Source organism: Bos mutus, chromosome 18 (assembly GCF_027580195.1).
Source record: "Bos mutus isolate GX-2022 chromosome 18, NWIPB_WYAK_1.1, whole genome shotgun sequence".
Taxonomy (NCBI): Eukaryota; Metazoa; Chordata; class Mammalia; order Artiodactyla; family Bovidae; genus Bos; species Bos mutus.
The window spans coordinates 10,110,872-10,133,802 of NC_091634.1; the positions used below are offsets into that span (position 1 = coordinate 10,110,872).

Here is a 22,931-nt window from a genome sequence, read left to right on the forward strand (position 1 = left end):
AGCGGGTTCATCATACTCCTACAGTTGCTATGTCGGGAGACGTCCATAACGAAAAGTTAAATGGGGGGCGGAAAGCAGCTGCTCAGACCTGGTGGTCCACACAGGCCCCAGGGGCAGTATTTGGGATCGGAGGGAAGAAGCTTGAGGGAAGCCAAGGCCAGCCTTTCACGACAACCTTAATTACACAGTCAGGTCTGGCCCAGCAGGTGATCAGCCAATATGGGCTGGAGGAAGGAAGGGAGGAATACAAAGCCGGGCCTCAGACCCAGACGGAGGGCTGTCACGGGGAAGCTGAGGAACACGGTGGTGAAGTGGGGAGACCGAGGGCTCCAGCACAGGCCTGCTGATGGCAGCGTCCCTGAGTTCTGCACGGAACCCGCTGATGGTGACAACCTTCACGTGCCTTAGCTGAAGCCTCACAGCACCCCTGGGAAGGGGAGGTGATCAGGCCCCCAACCTAAGACAAAGAAAATCAGGTGCCAAGAGGAGGCGACACCCGAGAGAGCACACAGGACGCACACTCAGGGCCTCCTCTCTCACAGCCGGGCCACTATGGCCTCCAGAGTCCGCCGAAGTCAGCTCCATGGCTCTGCGTCCGCCAGGAGGAAGCGTCCTCGGGTGCCCGTGCCCACGGCGGTTACGACCCTCAGGCCTTGCCCCCCGCCAGGCCGGGGTCTCCCCCAGGACCCAGCCACAGGGTACTCTGGGGGCCAGGAGGTCCAGGGCCAGGATGGGGGAGTGACAGGGCCCAGACAGAGCGGAGGGGAGCAGCAGCCTTTGCTAGGGCAACTTCCACCAGCAGGGGTTTCTAGCAGCGCAGATGGCTCCAAAAAAAGCCTGTGACTCCTCAGGAAAAATGAAGGGACACGGTCATGAGTTATTCTTCCCGATGACGAAGCACTGGGCTTCCTCCACCCCTGCCAGCCTTTCCGTAGCTCAGAGGGACCGAGGCAGGGAGGTCACGCCCAGGCTGGAAGCGCTAACTTTCCCAGCAGAGGGTGCCCATGTCGCCACTGCTGATGCCAAGCTTCATCCTTCCTGGAGCCGCACCAGCACCAGGGACCGCCGCCTGTCACTCCAACCAGCCTGGTCTCCTGGGCCTTCGCTTGGATGGGCCCTTCCTGTCCCTGGCAGAGCTGAGGCGGGGCTGGGGAGATCCCTAGGGGGTGTGTTTGGGTGTGCACCTTCAGAAACATGGTGAGCATGTGCGGGGAAACTCCAGCAGGTCCCCCAGGAAAGGAAAACCCTCCACCTCGCAGTCTCTGTCCTTTGCACACAGGCAGGCACATAACGAGGCATGGTGACCACGGTGAGGAACCGGCCAGACTCTGGCACTTTTAGTCTCCACGGCTTGTCCCTGCGCTGGGACTGAGGCTGCGACTCCTCAGCCCAGGACAAGGCCCCTGACTCGATCCTGCAGTGGTCTTTCCCCCATCCCCGCACACATACCTCCCCGGCCGACCTTGCTTGTTTCTGCCTCTAGGTTGGCAACTGCTGTTGCTGTGGCTCAGAGCACTCCCCTCCCCACACCCCCTTCCTGACCTGTCATCCAGGTCTCAGCTCAAATGTCGCCACTTCTGAGAAGCCTCCTCTGGCCCCTTTCTAAATCAGCGCCCCCACACCCGTATTCTCCACCATGTCCCTCTGCGCCTCACGGGACGCACCCCAATCGGTATCTGTTTCCTTGTTCACTCTCTGTCCTACACCAAAGGCTCCCTGAGTCTAGAGACATCACTGCGGCAAATGAATGACTCGCTCTGTGAATAGCACGAAGTCTGTCTTCCTTTCTCCCCAGAAAGCCATGTGATGGGGGTAGGAAGCCACACCGTGCCCTGGACAGGAGGCCCCTCGGGAGAGGCTGGGCCAGTCCTATCTTCTCAGACCCCGGGCCCCTCCCCAGGCCTGTGAAGGGGCCACGATGCCCACAGTTTCCTGGGTGATAAGTGTGGTCTTCCCTGTCCCTCCAAGGAGGGAGGCATCATGACTGGGGGAGGGGAGGCAGGATCAGGGAGGCCAGCTGCAGGGGGTGGGCTGCACTTATGCAACCAGCCAGGAGTCCCAGGCCAGGAAGAGGGAGGGCCCGGCTACTCCACCCGTGGACCCGCATAACCTTCCAAACCGCTCGGCCCATCTGAAGATCCTGCTACAGAAACACGTGCAGTCTGAAGGTGCCGGAAGCTTTCTAAGTCACAGACAACTCAGCTCGGCCCACCGCGGAGCCTCCCCCTCAGCAGGAGCTTGATGAAGCTCCAGGGCGCTCTAGGGGGAGGGGGGAGGTCACGGGGCACGGTCACACGGGGCACACTAAGGACCCACGTGCCAGCCATGTGATAGGCCACTTCTAATTCTAAGGCACTGCTACTCACCGCAGCAAACACACTCGGACAGCACCTTGACTGCTTTTGGCAACCAGCTGAGGGTGCATTTACTCCCCAGGTGAAAAATGAACCTGAAGCGGGGAAGTTAAGGAGCCCGCGTGAGGTCACAGAGCCCGTGGGAGGAGCTGGGGCTCAGGCCTAAGCAGTCCCACTCCTCAGTCCTGGCTCCTTGTTTCCTGTCATCACTTGCTTGGCTGTGGCGGGTCTTAGTCGCAGCACACAGGATCTTCCTTGTGTCACGCAGGCCCACTTGCTCTGTGGCACGCGGGATCTTAGTTCCCCTGACCAGGGATTGAACCCACGTCCCCTGCACTGCAAGGGGGATTCTGAACCCCTGGACCATCAGGAAGTCCCCACAACCGTTGCCCTTAACCACACCCGACGCTTTCTGTCCACAGCCACAGTCTGGGCTACAGTACATGCCACCTCGAGCTTTCCAGAAGAGGAAAGCGAGGCCCAGGGAGGCAGGGTACTTTCCAAGGACGTGGCCAGGAGAGAGAGGTGCGTGCGGCAGGCTCAGGGTGGGGGTGGGACAGTCCGAGCTGTCTAAGGTTCCTACCTAAGCCTCGTGCTGACCCACCAGCCGCGCCCCCTCTTCTCTGCGCCAGCCCTGGGCTCCCATCGTCCTCCCGCCCCCAAAGTGGGTCTGTGGTGGCGAGGCTGACTTGTCTCTCGCCTCCCTGGCGGTGCTGTGTGCCCAGCACACGTGGGTGGGCACAGAGCTCAACACCCGCTGATGCTGAACCACCAAGACGACATGTCCAGCCCTGTGGTGGGTGGAGCCGCAGCACGACCCAACACAAGTGCCCACGACGGGCCCTCTGACTGCGCGCTGTCTCCTGGGAGGGGGGGTGTGTGTGCGCGTGTGACACTGCGCGCTGTCTCCTGGGGGTGTGTGCATGTGTGACACTGCGAACTGTCTCCTGGGGGTGTGCGCGTGTGACACTGCGAGCTGTCTCCTGGGAGGGGGTGTGTGTGTGCGTGTGTGACACTGCGAGCTGTCTCCTGGGGGTGTGTGCGCGTGTGACACTGCGAGCTGTCTCCTGGGGAGGGGGTGTGTGTGTGCGTGTGTGACACTGCGAGCTGTCTCCTGGGGGTGTGTGCGTGTGTGACACTGCGAGCTGTCTCCTGGGGGTGTGTGTGTGTGAGACACTGCGAGCTGTCTCCTGGGAGGGGGTGTGTGTGTGCATGTGTACCACTGAAAGCTGTCTCCTGGGGGGGTGGGGGGGTGTGTGTGTGACACCGAGAGCTATCTCCTGGGGGGTGGGGTGTGTGTGTGTGTGTGTGTGTGTGACACTGCGAGCTGTCTCCTGGGGGTGTGTGTGTGTGTGACACTGAGCGCTGTCTCCTGGGGTGTGTCTGTGTGTGTGTGTGTGTGACATTGAGAGCTGTCTCCTGGGGGGTGTGTGTGTGACACTAAGAGCTGTCTCCTGGGGGTGTGTGCGTGTGTGACACTGCGAGCTGTCTCCTGGGGAGGTGGGGTATGTGTGCGTGTGTGACACTGCGAGCTGTCTCCTGGGGAGGTGGGGTATGTGTGCGTGTGTGACACTGCGAGCTGTCTCCTGGGGGTGTGTACGTGTGTGACACTGCGAGCTGTCTCCTGGGAGGGGGGGTGTGTGTGCATGTGTGACACTGAAAGCTGTCTCCTGGGGGTGGGTGTGTGTGTGTGTGTGTGTGTGACACTGAGCTGTCTCCTGGGAGGGGGGGGTGTGTGTGTGCATGTGTGCCACTGAAAGCTGTCTCCTGGGGGGGTGGGGTGTGTGTGTGTGACACCGAGAGCTATCTCCTGGGGGGGTGGGGTGTGTGTGTGTGACACTAAGAGCTGTCTCCTGGGGGTGTGGAGTGTGTGTGTGTGTGTGTGTGTGTGTGACACTGAGAGCTGTCTCCTGGGGTGTGTGTGTGTGACACTGAGAGCTGTCTCCTGGGGGGTGTGTGTGTGACACTAAGAGCTGTCTCCTGGGGGTGTGTGTGTGTGAGACACTGAGAGCTGTCTCCTGGGGGGTGTGTGTGTGTGTGACACTGAGAGCTGTCTCCTGGGGTGTGTGTGTGTGAGACACTGAGAGCTGTCTCCTGGGGGTGTGTGTGTGTGTGCGTGTGACACTGCGAGCTGTCTCCTGGAATGTGTGTGTGTGTGTATGTGTGTGCACGTGCGCATGTGTGTACATGTGACTGGTGGCTCTCTGCCTCGTGATGTGAATCCACCTTCTTGACCCAGAACCACGCAGGCCGGTGCAGAGGGCATGGCCTCTGGAGGCAGACGGCGCGTCTGGCAGTGTCTTGTATTCGGCGTCTGAGGAGCCCAGGTCCCCTTCTCTGAGCTGTCCCCAAGCCCCACGAGGCTGACCCTGGCCCTCCCAGGCCCCACTTGACAGGAAGGATGTGGGATTTCTGCTCAGCCTGCATGACCACCAGGATGGCCAGTGACTGGAGAGAGGAACGAGTCGGCAGCGCTGTGGCCCGGAGAGCCGGGGCCCGCTCTTCCCATAGGCTCCGACCCCCAGCCCCGTGGGAGCGCACAGAGGCCTCTGTGTCCTTCCCGTGAGCGCCTTCATTTACCTCATGCGGCCCCAGTGGTTTCCCACCAGACCCCAGGCGCCGCAGGACAAGGCCCTGGTCTCTTTCTGGTCGAGTTTCCTCTCCTGGAAAACGGAGCCAATCACTCGCGCGCGCGCGCTCTCTCTCTCTCTTTCTCTCTCGCTCTCGCTCGCGCTCTCTCTCTCTCTCTCGCTCTCTCTCTCTCTCACACACACACACACACACACACACACACACACACACGCACGCACGCGCACTCGCAGGCTTCTAGCAGCAGTAACTGAGATCACTTGGGGGACGTGTTTGGCGGGAGGCTGGTGCTGGTCGACCGGCCGGCCATCAGCGCGGCCCCGAGCTGACACCTGGAGAGTGAGCGGAGCCCTGGGCAAACAAAGGATCAGCACTGCCCGGAGGCTCCTCGGGCTCTGCCCTCAGGCCAGCTGCGTACACCTGTCCCCCGCCACCTGGCTCGGAAATACTGGTCGCACCACTCCTGCCTGCCAGGAGACAAATATTTACTCAGGGCTGGGCACCTGAGGGCACAGGAGTGAAGGGACGGAGGAGGACCCACAGGGTGGTGGGACGGGGAGCCCAGGTCGGCCACGCAACTCTGCGCCAGCCCCCTGCCTGCAGAGGGGAGACGCTGCTCCACTCCCAGTGGGCCGGGTGAGCCGGACTCCTCCCTCTGCATCTCACCGTCCCCCCACGTCTGTGAAATGGGGCAACAACGATCCACCTACCCCGAGGGACAGGGTGTGGACAGGGCCGGCTGGCACACGGACCGTGTCAGCGCTGCACCCGGCAACGGGTGGGCGCTCTGCCAACACCAGCCACCACCACCCTCGCAGTTACTGATCGACGACCCTGCGCAGCCCCCACCAGTCTTCCGGGATGCCTGGCGCCTGCCTCGTCCACATCTGTGAGGCTCGCCACAGCCTCCCAGTTCTGCCCTCTTCAAAGGAATGCGCGTGCCAACTCTTAACTCCCACTCCTCAGCGAGGCACCCCTGCCCAGCCCACCCACTGGCCGAGGAGGCAAGAGCCGGGCGGCAGCTCCTCTCAGCTGCCCAGGGCAGAGGCCACAGTCCCTCCTTCTGCCAGGGGCCCGAGTTTAACTCTGAGTACTGGATACTGGACTCCGTTTCTCCCTTTAATACCACCTGCCTCAAGGGTCAGTGTCTCAGCAGCAATTCAATGGATCCTTCACTCAACACCTGCTCTGTGCTCCACCCCTGGATGGTGATGCTGGGGACACAGCATTCAAAACACCTCTGATCCCTGCCTCCACAGGGGAGACAGCGCAGTTCCCAGACAGTGATGACCCCGAGGGGGCAGGACTAAGGCAGGAGGGCCCAGGAGTGCACCTAACCTGATCCAGGGATCAGGGAGGGCTTCCTGGAGGAGGGGCTACCTAACAACACTGGTCACGTGAGCACAGGGGCTGTGAGTCTCATTCACCATCTCATCCCGGAATTTAACATAACTGCGCCTGGTCCATGGCAGGTGCTCCATCTACTGAAGAAAAGAAAGCAGGGGTGGCGGTGAGGAGACCCAGGGCGGGTCTGAGTAGGAGTTTGCCAGGTAAGGGAGGGAAGAGCCACTTGAGAGGGCTGGGTGTGATCATGTACCACTGCACAGCTCCAACTGCAACCAGCAATTCTACTCCGAGGTCTGTACCCTGGAGAACTTCTTGCTCACACCCCAGGTGATGTGTACACAAGGTTGACAGCTGCGCCAGTGTGTCAGACCAAAAGCCAGAAACAGCTCAAGTGTCCATCGAGGACAATCTAAGGCAGAGCCATGTGATGGAAGGCTCGGGAGCATCTCCATGGATGGAAGTGAGAAATGGAACGCTGAGGGGAAAGGAGAGCCCCAGGTCTCCATTCATGACACACCGTCATTCTCATAACACTCAGAAACAAGCAAAACCAAACTGTATTTTTTCATCATACATGCACACATGATAAAACTTTTTTTTTTTTTTTTTAATAAAAGAGGCATGACAATCACATCCTGCAGGGTAGCAGTCATGGGTCTCTGGGCTCCATCCACCCTCCCACCCAGACAGAGCTGAGTTAATGGTAATGTTCTCAGCCCTAAATTGGGAGGTAGGCTCACGGGTCTTTATTATACTACACTTTAACTTATGTGTATGGTACATGCATAGTTTAAATGCCGTGAAGAGAACTTAGTAACAATAATTTTAAAAGCAGAGAGAAGGAGGGAATCCCCTGGTGGTCCAGGGGTTAGAACGCCACGCTCCCACTGCAGGGGGCACAAGTTCAATCCCTGGGCTGGTCTGGTAGGGGAACTAAGATCCCATAAGCTATTCTCTACAGCCAAAAAAGCAGAGGGAGGGAGAAGTGTGTTGCAGCAAAGGGAACAGCATGTGCAAAGGCTCAGAGGACAGAGGACTGAGGAGCCTCTGGGGAACCGAAAGTCACGGTCAGGGTCAAGTGAGGTAAATAGGCAAAGGACCCAACACAGGGCTGCGGGCGCTGCGGGGCCTGAGAACGGTCTGCAAATCACTCAGCGGCTCCCTGCTTCCCATTGCTCCCACTGACTGAAATCCTGCGTAGGCAACGGGCCCAGCTCAGGGAAGGGGACCTCTGAGAAAGCTAAGGGCCACCGGGGGACAACCAGGCCGGCTATTTCAGGCTGCCTGCCTCAGGCTTCTGGTTGGGGCACCAGATGGCCAGCTGGACTCAGAGGCAATAGGGACTTTAGTTTGGAATTTTAAAATCCAATAACTGTGAGCTGTTTACTGGTACAATGAAGGCTCCAGGGATGGACACTGAGTGCCTGGAACTTCTCGCTGCCCGACCTGACTTTCATCCCCTATGAAAGGTGAGCACCGCCAGGCCACGTGGCCTCACGAGGTGTGTCTGGGTGCTAAAGGACATGTTCATTCATTCTTTATCAAACAACCTGGGCTGGGCAGACAACAGAGCACAAAACAGATCCGGATCCCTGCCCTCGGGGTGTGACTGTTAGGAAGGCAGACAAACAATCGCACAAATATAAGTGACAAATTATAAGCCAAGAAAGCCCTCAGAGGAAAACACAGGTGATGATCACTTAGACTGGAGGGAGTAACCGGGAAAGGCCTGTAGAGGGAGGAACATTTAGGCTGAGACCTAAAAGACGAGTTACGAGGCAGAAATTCATTCATTCCCTCAAATGTTTCTCGAGTGCCTCTCGAGTTTTGGGGCCAGGTGCAGTTTGAAGTGAACGCAGTGAACGCAGCCTTGGACCATCCCCTCCCAAGTCCCTTCCGACGGAAAAGGCAGACACAAGACAAGGAGTGGGTGTCAGCAGACAAATGGTAACCCCATGGAAGCTGGGGAGAGCCTCTCAGGCAGAGGGAGAGCCAGCACAGAGGCCCAGCATGTAGACGTTGGAGGAGCGGAGGGTCTAGATTCCTGGGGGTGAGGCAGACTGGATGTGCCAAGGGATGGGGCTTCAGTCACGTTCCGCACAGGGCCGTGACCTCAGCAAGTGACGGATGGCGCCAGGTCACCAACTAGGGGCCCCACCAGCTTCGCCGGGTGGCTCGGCCTGGTGCTCAGTGAACAGCAGCTGCAGGTGTGTTTCCAGGAGAACCTCTTGGGCACCTGCTATCCCCTCTGCCCGGGCCTGGCTGCCACTAACACGACCCCCCTCCTCCCGCAGTGCCACCAGGGCCCGGGCCAGGGCCACCACCCCCCACCCACCCTGCCCTCTCTGCTGCAGAAAGCCAGCAAAAGAGCAAAGGCGACAGGGACTCTTTTTAAGGAGGCTCCCCTACCTCCAGCTTTCCAGCAAGGCCAATGATAAATGAGGAACAATATATCTGCACACGATGTAATGCCCAAGAGTGGATATCTGAAATAGAGACACAGGGCTTACAAAACGTCCCAAAACAAAAACGGGCCCAGCACACAAAGAAGCAACTAACGCGGTAACAAGAAACAAGTTAACTAGTAGTTCAAGAAGGCTCATTAAAACAAAACACCATCTGGGCACCAAGACACCCAAATGCAAGTATTATTCATTCATTCCTTAAAAAAAAAAAAAAATCAAGAGATACAACCAAGTGCTGTCCCTCGAGGCTTCCAGACCTTTGTGAGCACGGATGTATATGAGACTTCAAAGGTTCCTACCCTCTGACCTGGTAAAACCACCTTCTAAGAATTTCTTCTGAGAAAGCTCCCTGTGACAACAGAAAAATTTATGGACAAGGCTGAACGTCGCTGCATTATTCATGCAGCTGATAACTGGAAAGGGCCTAAATGCTCAGCAACGCGGAATGGCTGGAACAAATTACAACAGCCTGACGGTGGATTTTAACCATGCTTTGTTAAAAAAATAAAAAAGGAAAAGTGAAGTGAAAACGCAGGACATTCAAGTGTACACCCAGGCTCTGCCCAGTTTTATTTTTACGCGTTTGTGGCACTGTAACTTAGCCATTGAAGAGAAGGGAAGGAAGTGCTCTGGCATTTCACGCTGACGATATTCCAGGTGGTATGTGTCGCTTCTGATAGAGAGTCTTGCATCCAGAATATATATAGAACTCTTACAGCCCAACCAGAAGACAAATGATCCCATTTTAAAACAGGCCAAGGATCTGAATAGACATGTCTCCCAAGAAGACATACAAGTGCTGAGAGGCATGTGAAAAGATGCTCAACACCATCAGCCGCCAGGGAAACGCAGATCAGATCCAAACCACAGTGTGATGCCCAGCGCCCGCAGGGGTGGCTGGGATCTAAGGGCCGGACAAGGAAGGGAGGATGTGGCGTGAGGGAGCGGAAGCCTCGCCCGGTGGAGGGGAGAGCTAAGTGGGGCAGCTGCCCGGGAAAATGGTCTGGCAGTTGCTCAGAGGGTTAGAGTCGCCAGACGAGCGAGCAATCTCGCAGAAATCTCATAGAAAAATGAAAGCCTGGGTCCGCACACAAACCTGAGCGTGAACATCCACAGCAGCACTACTCATCACGGCCAAAACGCGGAAGTGACTCAAATGCACATCAATGGATGAGGAGACAAACCATCCACACGATGGAACGCTACTCGGCGAAAACAAGGAATGAAGCGCGGGCACAGTCACGACGTGGGTGAACCCTGTGCTCGGCGAGAGGAGGCAGACACAGGAGGCCACGGGTGGCACGATTCCACTTCCAGGGGACGTCCAGAAGCTACCAAGACAGAAAGCGGATCAGCGGCGGCCCAAGGGGGCGCGGGAGGGGTGCTGGGATTCCCTGCCAAGGGGTTCAGGGTTTCTTGGGGCGGGAAGAGGAGGTCAGGCAATGAAAGGTTCTAAAAATGGACTGTGATGACAAACGCACCATTCTGGGAAAAACTGAACTGTACGCTTCACATGCGTGAAATGCACGTGAATTACATCTCAGCGGAGCTTTGTAAAAAAATTCCAGATGGTAAGCTTAAGAAGTGATTTTCATTTTCTTCTTTCGACTTTCCAAATCTTTTTTTTTTTTTTTTTACAGTGAACGTATCTTATTTGTAAAGTCAAAAAAGAATCAAAGTAAGGGGTCTCTCCCTTAGTAACAACCATCCTGAGCTTCCCAGCTCCCCTCACCGACCCCCACTAAGGGGATGAGGAGAAAGCCGAGCCTCGGGCAGGACTTGCTCAGCTGCCCCGTGGGCTGCAGGTGGCATCTCCAGTGCCCCAGAGCCAAAACCCTCTCTTTTCATAATAACATCAGGCAGGGAACCCAGGGGCACAACAAGGCAGGTCTCTCAGCTGCCCTCCTCGAGGACGTGTCACTCTGCCCCTCAAAGCAAGAGAGGTGGCTGAGCAGCAGCAGGAGCCATCCTGGGTGCCAGGCCACCCCATCCGGCCTGCTGCCTCACGTGTAAAACCAGGACGATAAGCCTCCACCCTGGATAATCCAGGGGCGGAGCCTGCACCAGCCGGGATCCTCACGGCTGGGTGGTCAGTGAGCACAGGCATTTGGACCCAACAGCTGGCGGCCGCCCAGCAAGTCAGATGGCCCTGCCCTCCCCCGCCCCCCGAACTCACTGGCCTGGGGTGTCTGCTCAGGACCAGCCAGGGTCAGACTGCTGTCAGACATGCGGGCTCTGAGCAGGGCTCCACGGGGAGCTCTATCTCTGGGCTCTGCCCACACCAACCCCCCAACTCCATGTTAATGGAACGACACTCACCAAGCACAGGTTCTGTGCTGCTGGACACAGCAGTGACCAGGACAGCCTAGCCCCGCCCTCCTGGGGCTCGCAGTGCAGCGGGGAGACAGCAGTACAGCAGGGGAGCCCAGAGAAGCTCCACGCCGCAGACCCAGAGGGCCGAGCCCAGGCCTGGGGGGCAGAGGACCCCCAATCCCCATCCCAGGGAACACAGCTCTTTCTAGTCACTGTGATTAAAGTCAGGACGCCAATACCCCAAGGAGAGAAGGGGGTCACAGGACAAGGAGTGAGGTGGAGGCCTGAGCTGGGAGGGGTGGGGGGCTGGACCCCTGACAGTTCCACCCCCTCCCGGGACACGCCTCGTCGCTGGCAGGCAGGGAATCAGGCCACCTGCCACAAAGGCAGAGAGGCAGACCAGTCACCACAACCTGAGCTCTCCTGCCCCGCCCACCGGCCCAAAAGGTCCTGGCACTCCGTTCCCTAACTGGTGGGGGTGACCCGTGGACAGAGACAGGGAAACACACGCGGTGGGAAGGGACCTCAACACCCCCTTGCTGCATTGAAAGGCAGTGCCGTGGCCGAGGACCCACAGCAAGCCCACAGCCACGACAGGCCTGCCACTTGAGCCGCTCGGCCAACCCGCACTCCCGCGGCTCTGGCGGGGGACACGCGCGGCAGACTCGGGGCCCTCCTCCTGTCCTGTCCTGGGCTGCGAGAGGGCGGGGCCTACCTTGTCCCTGAGGCCTAGCACCACCTGCCCTTCCTTCTCTCAGTGCCACATGCTGGGAGCACCAGAGGATATGGGAGCACCCAGCCAAAGCCACCCCCGCCCTCATGATGCTCACGGTCAAGGGCGCAAGAGTACCTTCCGGCCCACAGATAACCAGATCGCTGACCTTCTGGGGGAACCAAGTGAGAGAGCCAGGAAAGAAGGGTTTGCTGGTACCTGAGGACAAGCTAGAGCCGTGAGAGCAAGGCAGGCATTCCAGGACAGGATGAGGGGAGCGCCCAGCAGGCTGGAACTGAGAAGAAGCCACCGCACTTGAGCCCAGAGAGCACGCAGGCAAGGGGGGGCCCAGCCATGGTCAGTGAAGGCAGCAGGGGCCGGCCTCGCAAGCTGTTTTAGGGCTCCCGCGTTGGGTGTGAAAGGCAGTGGGGGGAAGGGGCCGTAAGCCTGATGTGAAGAAACAGGGCTCGCTTCCTTGGGAATGGAGAGAGGACATGAGCAGGGAGGGCAGTCAGGACTCCGTCACCTGGTGCACAGTGGGGAGAGGCGGTGGCAAGGGATGAACGGACGGACGGACGGACGGATGGCAGCGTGGACAAACGATCCAAGTGACCCCATGAGCATTTTTCTTGGCCCCTGCTCCCTTTCGGACCCCCAGCTATTCTGAGGCCCAGTCCTGGGTTAGGGGCCCGAGGCTCCCGACCTGGGGCGCTCGTCAGCAGGCCTACTGAGCTCCGAGTCCCTGTGGGGCCTGGGGGTGCTCACGCGGAGCCAGAGGGAACAGATGTGGTCTCTCGCGGTGTTTCTGGGTCCAGTGGGGGGAGATGGACCCAAACAAGTAACAGCAGCATGAGGAGGCGCCACAGGAACCCAGGAGAGCAGAGCAGCGCTATCTGGAGACGTAGTGTCTCCAGTGCGGGGAGGTAGGGCAGAGGGAACCGAGGTCTGTGGATTAGACTGGGGGGCCTGGGGGGTGGGGGGCAGACGGGGATGGACACCGGCTTGGGAAGGGCTCCCCACAGGCTCAGGGGCGCAGCCTCTGTCCTGTGGTGAGGAAGGAGCCCTGCCTGGGAGGCTTCTGGGGAACAGAGCAGAGGGTGAGCCCTGTTCCCTCTGGTTCGAACACGGCTCCTCCCTTTACTGTCTGTGTGGCCTTGGCACCCGTGAGCCTCAGCTTTCCCCTTCTGGCTGCTGTGAAGATTAAATGAGTAAATGCACACGAAGAGCTTAGATCACCCCACCACGGTCGTCACCATCATGGCCATCCCAAAGCCTGACCCTCCGCAGGGTCACTTTCTTCCCTGGCAGGGACCGGGGGCTTCCATCTCCCAGCAGGCCCGCCCTGCCTCCCCCCACCCGCCCCTGGGCTCTGAGGAACCCAGGGGGTTCAGCTGTGAAGGTGCTGGCTTCGCACAAAGGGGAGGGCCGCAAGGAACAAGAGCAGCTCCCCCACCACACGGCTGATGGCAGCTGGCAGGAGGCTACAGCTATGGGGAGACGGAGGGGTGGGCGTGGAAGTGGCTCACGAGTCTGACCCCAGCGGGTTCCCACCCACCCAACCGGGTGGGATCCGACAGGGCCTCCGCAGCATCAGACTACAGGGCTCCCACCCCAGGCTTCTGCAGGAAAGGGAGAGGGCGTCAGGCAAGTCACATGAGCCGAGCGGCTGTCAGCAGACACTTTCAAACCACCACCCCCACCTTGAGGCAAAGGCTCTAGAGCTGCTGCAGAGAATAAGAAAGAGGGTGAGAATAACTTTATATAGAGTGCCCACTGGGCACCTGCACCCACCACGACCCGCCAAGGGGAGGGCTGCCGAGCAGCTCTGGGGACACTCAGGGAAGCTAGACCAAGCCGGGCTCTGCCCTCGTGGAACTGCCTTCCCAAGTGGGGAGAGAACATAAGCAAAGCACGATGGACAGCGGTCCTTCCTGGGGGCACCCGGCCTTGGAACCGCCTTCTGGGAAAGAGGACCCCTTCTGCCTGTCCCACCCTAATTGAAGCACCAGACCCCCACCTCCTGTTGCAGCTCTAGCCCAGCCAGAAAGCACTCCCAAGAGGGAGCTGCCCTAACACGAGCACGGACCGGCTCAGGGTGGGAGTGATGGGGGCGGCCCGGGAGCAGTGAGGTCAAAGACCCGGCATTCTCAACAGGTCTGTGGGGGCTACGGGGTGCTCCTGGCTCAGAAGGCTGGGCCTGGGTCCCCACCAAGAGTCAGGAGGCTTCAAAACAGACTCCTCTTCTGCCAAAGCGGCTCCACAGACGAGCACACTGTGACACAGAGAGGTTTTGGGACGTGCCTGCGTTCACGTGGTGGAACTCACAATCGGCCCAGGGTCTCGGGCTGGTCAGTCTGCTCCCAGAGGGAGCCGGGGCAGGCTCACCAGGACACGGCCCCATTCTGCTCTAACAAACCCTGACTGCCTGCAACAGCTAGTTACCAGTCCAGTCGCCTCCCAAGTTTCTCAATCCCCACACAAGAGCGGGTACTGAGGCAGAAAAGCCAGGCGACCGCCTCTGGACAGAGGGCAGCGGTGGACTGGCACCAGAGTGCCCCGCAGCCTGGGGCCTGGGCTGCCTCGTGTTACTACAGCTTCACAGAAACGGAGAAGGGCCACTGGGGGCTCCATGGTCTCCTTCTGGAACCTGCTGGGCCAATATTCTAGAGTTCAGAATTTCCTGATCTTAGAAATCACCACAGGATGGCCTCCTCTTATTATGTTAGACCTCAGTTTTTACAGCTCTCTGGATCTGGGAAGTGTGGGACCTGGGGGACTTTACAGGTAAAGCCAGTTGCTGAGGTGGTACGGGGGAGGCCGTGCAAGCACCCAAGTGCACGACGCCCCCACCCACCACCCCACCCCAGGGCAGGGGGCACGAACTACGGTTGGGGTGGGCTGGAGCTCAGAGACCCATGGGGAGAACACCGCAGTGCAAAACCTTCTGGGGAGGGAGAGGTTCAGATAAATCTGGTGATAAAATAAATCAAACAAATGCAAGCTCCTAGCCACCACAGGGCTTCACGAGGCCGAGAGTCTCAGGCCTGCTGCCCCAGCCTTGTCTCAGCCTCTGCAGGCCACACTCCCAGAAGGTTCTGCTGAAAACAGGGGACAGGCCCCTTCTTAAAGCCTGCTGGCTCCCTGCCACCCTCAGGCTAACAGGGCCCACAAGGCCCCACCTGGGTGGGTGGTCCCTCCCTGCCTTCTCCAGTCTGGCCTCTGACCCTCCTGCCTCCACCTCCAGACTTCTGACTCTAGGAAGACTGGCTTTTTTCTCCTCCTAGGATGGGCCTCACTGGCTCCGCCTCCAACCCTCTGCACTTCTTCCAACTGCTCCGCACCTGGCTCACTCCAGTGATTTCTTTAGGCCTGAGACGGCCCCTTCCTCTAAGAAGCCACCTGTGCCTTGCCCATCAGCTCTTCCCAGTCAGGGTCCTGGGCACCCTGATTTGATTAGAACTATTTACCATGCAGCTCCCTTACTCAACCGTGACCTCCAAGGAGGCAGGGCCTGCCTTCGCCCCCGACCCTTAACATCGGCATTCACTAAATGAGAGGCTGCACTTGCCTTCAGCTGGAAGGGACTGAACGTGCACCACATCCCAACGCTGGGGAGCACAGGAGGAATTCTGGCCAAGGCTGAGGACAGAGGAGCAGCGAGGACCTTCCAGGACGCTTGAGCTGCCCAAGAACCACAGAGATCCCCTCCTGAGTGCCACCCAGCCGATTCCTTCACTCAGGCTGCTTCTCATCCCTGAGCTGCCTGGGGAGGCTGGAACGGTCATCTCCATCTTACAAAGGGTTATGGGTTCAAGACGAAGAAACCACGTAGCAGGCAGAAGCGGATGCAGCCGTGAGCCAAAGCTCACGCACCCAGGACCCAGGGGCAGAGAGCGCAGGCCCCCCGCCACGCTGCCTGGCTTTGTGACGGCCTCCAGTGAGTGACCTTGCCTCTCTATGCTCCCAGTACCTCATCTACAAACCGGGAAGAACGGCACCTGCCTCCCGGGTGGCTGGGAGACATAACCGAGACACCCACTCAGCCCAGCGGTGGGAGTAATGAGCGGTGACCAGGCTCGCCCGGAGAGCAGGGGCCTCGCCTGGGCCCCTCCACGCTCCACTGCAGAAGGCCGCCCACCCAAATCCCGTTTCTGCAGTTACCGCAAGTCAGCGGCTTCAGTGTGCTCTACAACAAGTCTGCGAGGCCAGCCCCAGCCACCCCTGAACTGAGGTCTGGAATTGAGCCTTGGGACTGAGTGCCGGGCAGCTGCGCTGAATCAGGGGCCCTGAGCAGGACAGCCAAACCTGGCCGCCTGGGGAGCTTTCTAGAAACACAGATTCCTGGCCTCCATTCCCAGAAGCTGCCCCCGTCATGGCCAGTCCAGTCCAGGGCGCCTGGCTCCACAGTTCTTAATACTTTTGGAGCCAAACGCCTGTGAGAGACAGGAGACGCCTGGTTCCCAGAAACACGTGCACACACTTTCGACAGGCCCCTTGGAGGACCGAGTGCCAAGCACCCAAGGCGTGGGGCCTGGCACAGGCCCATCAACTCCTCCAAGAGGCTTTCTCCCCAGTGCCTTGGTGGCGTGAGATCTGATGGAAAGCCTCACTCCCCTGCTGCTCGCCCACCCTCCTGGGCGCCAGACGCAAGTCACAGGGGTGACCCACAGTCTTCACCCTTCAAGAGGGAAACATGAAGCGAACACAAATAAAGACCTGGAGGTGGAAAGGAGGGCCAGCCGCTCCCCACACAGGCCCGACCATGGAGTCAGCTGCCCACGGGGCTTAGGGCTGGGGCGCCAGGCCAGTCTACAGAGGGGACGGGGCCCCGGGGGCAGCTGGAACTTGTCCACAGTCATGGCCGGTGTCTGAGAGGCTGTGGTTAACACTTCAGCGCTTCGCATCTAGACCCTCGCTGCCCTTGCTGCCTCTCAGCTGGAGGCCGAGACAGGCTGACTGAGTTTCAGCTCAGAGAGGCTGGGCAGCCTGCCCAGAGTCACCCAGCTCGTCACAGACAGGACTGTCCCTGTCAGGGACGTCGGGGAACTCTCCTGACGGATAGACTGCAGGGTTTTGATGAGGGAAACGCTGCGGGAGAGGCGAGTGCAAACGCAGAGCAGAGACAGCGCGGCACGGAGGGTAGGGGCTGGAGGCAGCGGCAGAAGACTGGCGACGGCAAGAACAGGGCCCCCCAGCACTCCCCGGGGACACTGTTCTCTCACTTAATCCTCATCGCCCTATGAGGAGGTACAACTGTCAGCTGTATTTCATAGACAGAAATATCATTATGGACAGACAGAACGACCGCCCAAAGTCACAGGGCAGAGTCTATGTGCCAATGCCGGCAGGAGGAGGTGAGGGTGGGCCCTGCTGGAAACCTGGGGGAAGCACCAGAGCCACCCCCCTCAAGGGCACTGGCTCCTCACCAGCCAGGCCGCCCACCACTCAGGTAAAATGAGCCATTAACTAGCAAGAGAGCCTCTGTCCACTACGGACAGGTTCCTTTCCACCTGTCAAAACAGTTTCAAGGACTCAATCTGCAGCCCGGGTTTCAGTGAGAACAAACAGAAAGGTGTTTCCACCCCCCTGATCCTCACTGAGGAACACGACGGCCGCTGTCCCCACCAACCCCTCGCTCCCATTGAGCCCTGAAGCTCGGGTGGCCAGAGCTGGGCATGTCTGGGCCCCCTTCACCCTGCAGACGCCGCCACTCCACGTGACGAGTTTCCTGCGGGGGGCAAAGCTCCCATGCCCCCACTCCAGGACAGACTGCACAGGGTGGAGGTCAGGGAGCGGGGAATGAGTCATGGGCAGGACTGGAGGGAGGGGGCAGACAGCCGCCCAGACTGTGGTCGGTGTCACATGCTCCCTGATGCCTGCCTCGCCAAACCCGTGTCTCCTCCCCACATGGTGGTCAGCTGGGACTAGGGAGACAGCTGGGCCTCAGGTCACTCCTGCAGTTTGATCTGAAGAGTCCCTGGTACAAGACCCTCAGAGGAGCTGGGACAGCAAGGCCTGCTGCTATGGATGGGGGTTGCGGCAGGTGAGCCCCTCCTCCATGGGGGCCCACTTCCACCCCCCAGGGAGTGTGGGGCGCACACGGGCCCCAGCCCAGCAGTACGGAGGCGGCCTCCTTTCCAGCTTCACAGCCCATCCACTGGCAACCGGCTTGCTGCAGAGAACCCCCTGCCCCACCAGGTCCATCCCGTCCACTCAGACATCCTGGAGGTCAGGTCAGCAGGACAGGGCTCACAATTTCACAGATGAGGAAACAAACCAGCTCAGCGAGAATCGGGGCTGTGCCGGAGCCACAGCATGCTGCAGCCGGGGCCAGGCAGGGAGCACACCGCAGCGAGAGGGACCCCAGGTATGGCCTGGCCTCAGCCCTTCTGCATGGCTGCACGTGCCCCTGGCACTCATTTGGCCATGATCCCCATGTGTCTTTCGAGGGGCTGAGCGGGAATGAGGATGGACTGTCTGCTCTCCCATTCCAGAGGGAGAGAGAGACCACCAGCACGAAACAAATGTGCATCTTAACAGCAGGCGGCCTTTAGTGCAATGAGGCAGACAAGCAGGCCCCCAAGTTGGGGGCAGGTGGGGACGTCATGTGACATGGGAGCCAGGAAAGGCCCTTCTGAGCGCTGGGCTGGGTTGAGCCTCAGTAGGCATGAGACTCTCCCGCACCTCTTTCAGATGTCTGGCCTCCAGGAATCCCTCAACACGTGACCTCTGACAGGGCCTGACAGGGCTCCTGTCTCAGGCAGACACCCCCAGAGGCTCCCACCCAGCTGGGCCCCCACCTAGCCCCAGACCCAGCCTCACCCACCGCAGCCGGAAGCTGTCAGGCCTGGCCAAGCTCTCTTCCCAGGGCAAGGCTCTGCTGACTGGGCGCCCGGTGCTAGGGCCCAATTCCTCCAGTGGCTGCTTGCTCCCAGCCTGGGGGTGCTCCTGCACCTCCGGCCAGGGCGACTTCTCCATCTCTGCGATGGAAGAGCAGCTTCTGAATGACCTCTTCCAATTCCGATGTGCCAATTCCTCCCTCACCCTTGGCCTCGGGGTCATGTAACCAGGGCAGGCCCCAGCGTGACCCCTCCCTCACCCTTCCCACGAGGGCTGCAGCTCAAATGACACCCTTTCTGCTTTCCCGTGGCTCACAGACCACCTCCAGCAAATCTCCTGCCCCTCCTCCAAGACCTGCCAACCCCTCCCTGAAGCCCCCAGCTGAGACCCTCGATCTCTCAACTGGGCAAGCCCCCTGGCCCAACTTCCCATAGCCTGGCAAGCCTCTGTCTCCCTCAGTCCCAGACCAGCCAACAACTCCACTGTCTTCCCCAGACACAGGGCAACTCACCGGCCAGGACCAGGCCGGCCAAATCCCATCTCCCGAACTCACCAACTTCACAAATGAGCCTTCCCCTGCCTGGGAACTCCTTCCCCTGCCACCCAACTCCTTCCCTCACAGGTCAACCTCAGCCCCTCTCCCTGGCCCAGACAGACCAACTCTCCCCACCCTCCCGTAAAGTCAACTCATTTCTCCAGGTCATCACCTCTCCACCTCAGACCCATTGATGTTTCTGGAGAGTGAGTGCAGACCAGTCCTGCCGTCCCTCCCAGCCACCATCCTCTCAACCCCTCCCAGCCAGGCACCAACTGACCCTCCTGCTCAACATTCTGCCCCCCCAACCCCCGCCTTCACTGCCTCTTCACGACTGCCCATGAGACATAAAAAAACCCAACCAACCAAAAAAAAAAAAAAAAAATCCAGACCGAATCTGCCTGGATAACAGCAGCTGCTATTTATGTGGCAGGAACTTACAAGGACTATCTTATTTAATCCTCACAACTTCCCCACAGTAGAAATTAGCACCTCCATTTGCAGAGAAAGAAACAGGAGGCTCAGAGAGGAAAAATGGCTTCCCCAAAGCCCAACAGCTGCTTAACACACAGCTGTTGCTCTTCTGGGAACCTGCGGGCCAGAAACTTTCCCCTACTCCCACCCCGCCCCCGGCCCGGACTCTCCAACTGCCGTGGCCACCACCACGTTCCAGCCCACAAACGGAACATCTTCCCTTCCCCCGGGCCCAAGCCCACCAACCGACTGGAAGCTTGTGAAGCATGCCCCCCCAACTCCATGAACCAACTCGTCCAGGCTAGCCCCTAAAATGACCAGTAGCACCTAACGTCACCCCTAAAATGACCAACCATAACTGCAGCTTCATGAAAGCCCAATCTGGCTGACCACTTTCCACATACAACCTTATTCAGTCCTCTCTGAAACCCCGTGGCGTGGCTATTCTCACCCACTTACAGGTGGGAAATCAAGGCTCTGAGGAGTTAGGAACCCAGCCTGAGGTCGTGCTTTGGGTAAATGGGACTCAGGATTGAGCTGCAGCGCAGGCTAGCCACCATCCTGCTCTGCCTCTCCAGTTCTTTCCCTCCTGCTCTGAGCTCCCTGGACCGGATGCTATATCTGGGGCCTGTTCCCTCTTCCCTTCCTCAGCCCTAGTCCCCCAAGCCCTCCAACCTAACCTATCTTGAGGGCCGAGAGCCCAGGGACTTGGCTGGCTCCCAACACCAAGAATTTTAAATTAACCACTGCCTCTTTAACAATAACTGGCTGGGGAATTTCCTGGAGATCCAGAGGTTAGGACTGTGCTTCCACAGCACCGGGCCCGGGGTTTGATCCATGGTCGGGGAACTAAGATCCCCCATTCCGCACCATGCAGCCAAAAGACAAAACAAACGAAACACTAACTGGCCAAGATGGCATTTACGGCCGCTCCTCGTGGGTTCAGCTTTCAGTTCCCACGTTTCCCACCCTCACATCAAAGCCATCGATGTCTCCACTGCCCACAGACTAGCAACATTTCTACCTCTCTCCCCAGGGCCAACAGACCAACTTCTATAGACCCGAGTCCAGGCCGATCCCTCTCATCTTCGGCTCCATCCCAGCACGAGTCCCAGACCTGTCCAGGACTCAACCCTGCCATCCATCTCTGGAGCCACTTTCCACCTTGCCAGCCCTACAGATAAAACACACTCCTCCAACTGCTCTTTCAGTTCCAACACAGAGCCGACCTTCTCCAGAGAACTTATAACCTATGCAGTCACTCTCTCCCTACCACACCTCGAGCCATCAAACTTCTCCAGCGCTCTCACCTTCCACCGCCAGCAACTCCAATGTTTTCTCGGGGCAGGCGGGACGGGGGTAGGGGGAACAAAACAAGGACAGCCCTCCCAGAGCCAGGCTCCAAAGTTCCTCCGCTCCTGAATGACTGACAATGTTCTGCTTCCCTTTTTTGGGGGGGGAGGTGGGGGTGGAGCAGGGGAGGAGAGGACTATCTCAACCAGCCCCAAACTGACCACCAACTAGATTCTTTTTCTGGCAAGTTTGTTTACCTTGCCTCCCTTTCCCAGTCCCGGGATTGACTTGACTCCTCTACCGCCAGACTCCAAGTTAACTCCTTGTCCTCCTTTCAGCCAAGGAAGTTGAGTCACATGACCATCCCCAGCCCCCGAGGCTTGCAGACCGACACTGTAACCTCTTTCTGTCCCCATGGGCCCATCAAACTCCTCCAACTGCCCTTTCAGCGACAATGTTGACCCACTCTTCCTCCCCTGACTGTTCTATCCTTCTCTGAGGGAACTATGAACTCAAAGGCTGCTGCCCTCCTAATCAATTTCCCAAGCCACTAAACTTTCTTTGATTGCTCACCATCTGAATTCCTCAAACGATCACCATCAGCGTCCCTTGGGGAGAGGAGAGAGGGAGCATAAACCAGCTAATGTTCACCTTCCCAACCCAACAGCCACTCCCTAACACCCTCCAAGCTCTAAACTGACGACTGTCTCCTTAAATCATTACTAGGGGCAACTTATTGAGCTCCACCTCTGTACTGGTGGCCGCACCGACTCCCAGGTCCCCAACCAGCCCGCCCCCGCGCTCCAGCGGTGGCTATACCGTGTCTCCATGGGTCTTTGGGTTCCACAGCTCCGGACACGATATCTTCGTCGGAAGGGAACGTAACGCGCTTGGCCGCAGCCTTGAGGCGCCCGTCGGCCGGGGGCGATGCAGGGCCGGGAGACGGGGCCTCGGCGGGGGCCTCCTCGGCTTCGCCGTCCGCGCCCGGCCCGGGCGGCGCCTCCTGCGGCGGGATCTCCATCGCCGCCGCCGCCGCCTCCTCACGGGGGCCCTGGGGACATGCCCCGGGCCCCGGACTTGTCTCTCCGGGCCCTCCCGCCGTCCCGGGGCATGGGCTCAGCCACTGCTTCAGGCGCCGACTCCGTCCCCTCTCCTGGTCGTCGTAGTCGTCGCCGCCGGGAGCTCGAGCGCGCCTCCCCCGAGCCCCGTGCGCGTCTGCTCCTTCGCAGCCGCACTTTCGTTAAGGGCCAATGATCCCGCCACGTACGCGGAAAAGCAGAAAATCAATTTAAGTTATTTTCAGGGAGAGTTGTCTCGTGCGTTGTTAAAGCGGGTACCAAAAAGCAGAAAGAGCCACAGGAAAAAGAAACGTGAGTAGTGAATCTGCAGAGCCGGAACTGCAGAATACGAGGGGCGGGGCGAGATGGACGCCGTCTCCCGGAGCAGCGCGCAAGCGCGAACCTAAGCCGCTCCCCCGCCCCACGCCTCCCGGCTTCAAAGTAGATAACTAACATTCAGGCCCTCACACATTCGTCACGAGCTCAGGCAACGGAGAAAGGAGTGGAGGTGATAGGAATAAAAACATATGCTTGGTGAGGCTAGGCCAACTGATATGGAGAAAAGCAAAGGGATGGAGAACTTGAAAGGCTATAGGAGTTGTGTTGACTATATGAGTACAGGTGATGGATGCTGACAGAGGGAATCTCTGCCTGGAGACAAAGCCTGTCTCCACTTGCTGGTTAGGCTCCAGCTTTCCATTTGCAGACTGCAATTTCATCAATGACCCTCTTTGGATGTTGTGGTTATAACAGACGGTAAGTCGTGTCGGGCTCTTTTCTATACATTGTATTTTATATAATTTAAACTTAAAAACGGAAATGAGTCCATAAGGAGTATTCTAGCCTTAATTTAGCTTTTTGTTTATTTTTTTAAGAAAAGAAAAGGCTAGACGAAGGAAGAAATTCCGAAAGCAAGGGACGAATCTTCCAACCGAAATACCCGGCGATGGA

The 22,931-nt window shown here is 58.7% G+C and overlaps 1 protein-coding gene across 1 annotated transcript in view; it reads right to left on the minus strand.

The window, feature by feature from the left end:
• Window positions 1-22,255, minus strand: part of PPP1R37 (protein phosphatase 1 regulatory subunit 37) — a 37,511-nt gene extending 15,256 nt beyond the window's left edge. Inside the window, exon 1 of the mRNA XM_005900343.2 lies at window positions 21,742-22,255. Coding sequence (XP_005900405.2) covers window positions 21,742-21,943 — 202 coding nt within the window. The 5' untranslated portion in view covers window positions 21,944-22,255. The remainder of the gene's footprint in view (window positions 1-21,741) is intronic.
• Window positions 22,256-22,931: the final 676 nt, after the last annotated feature.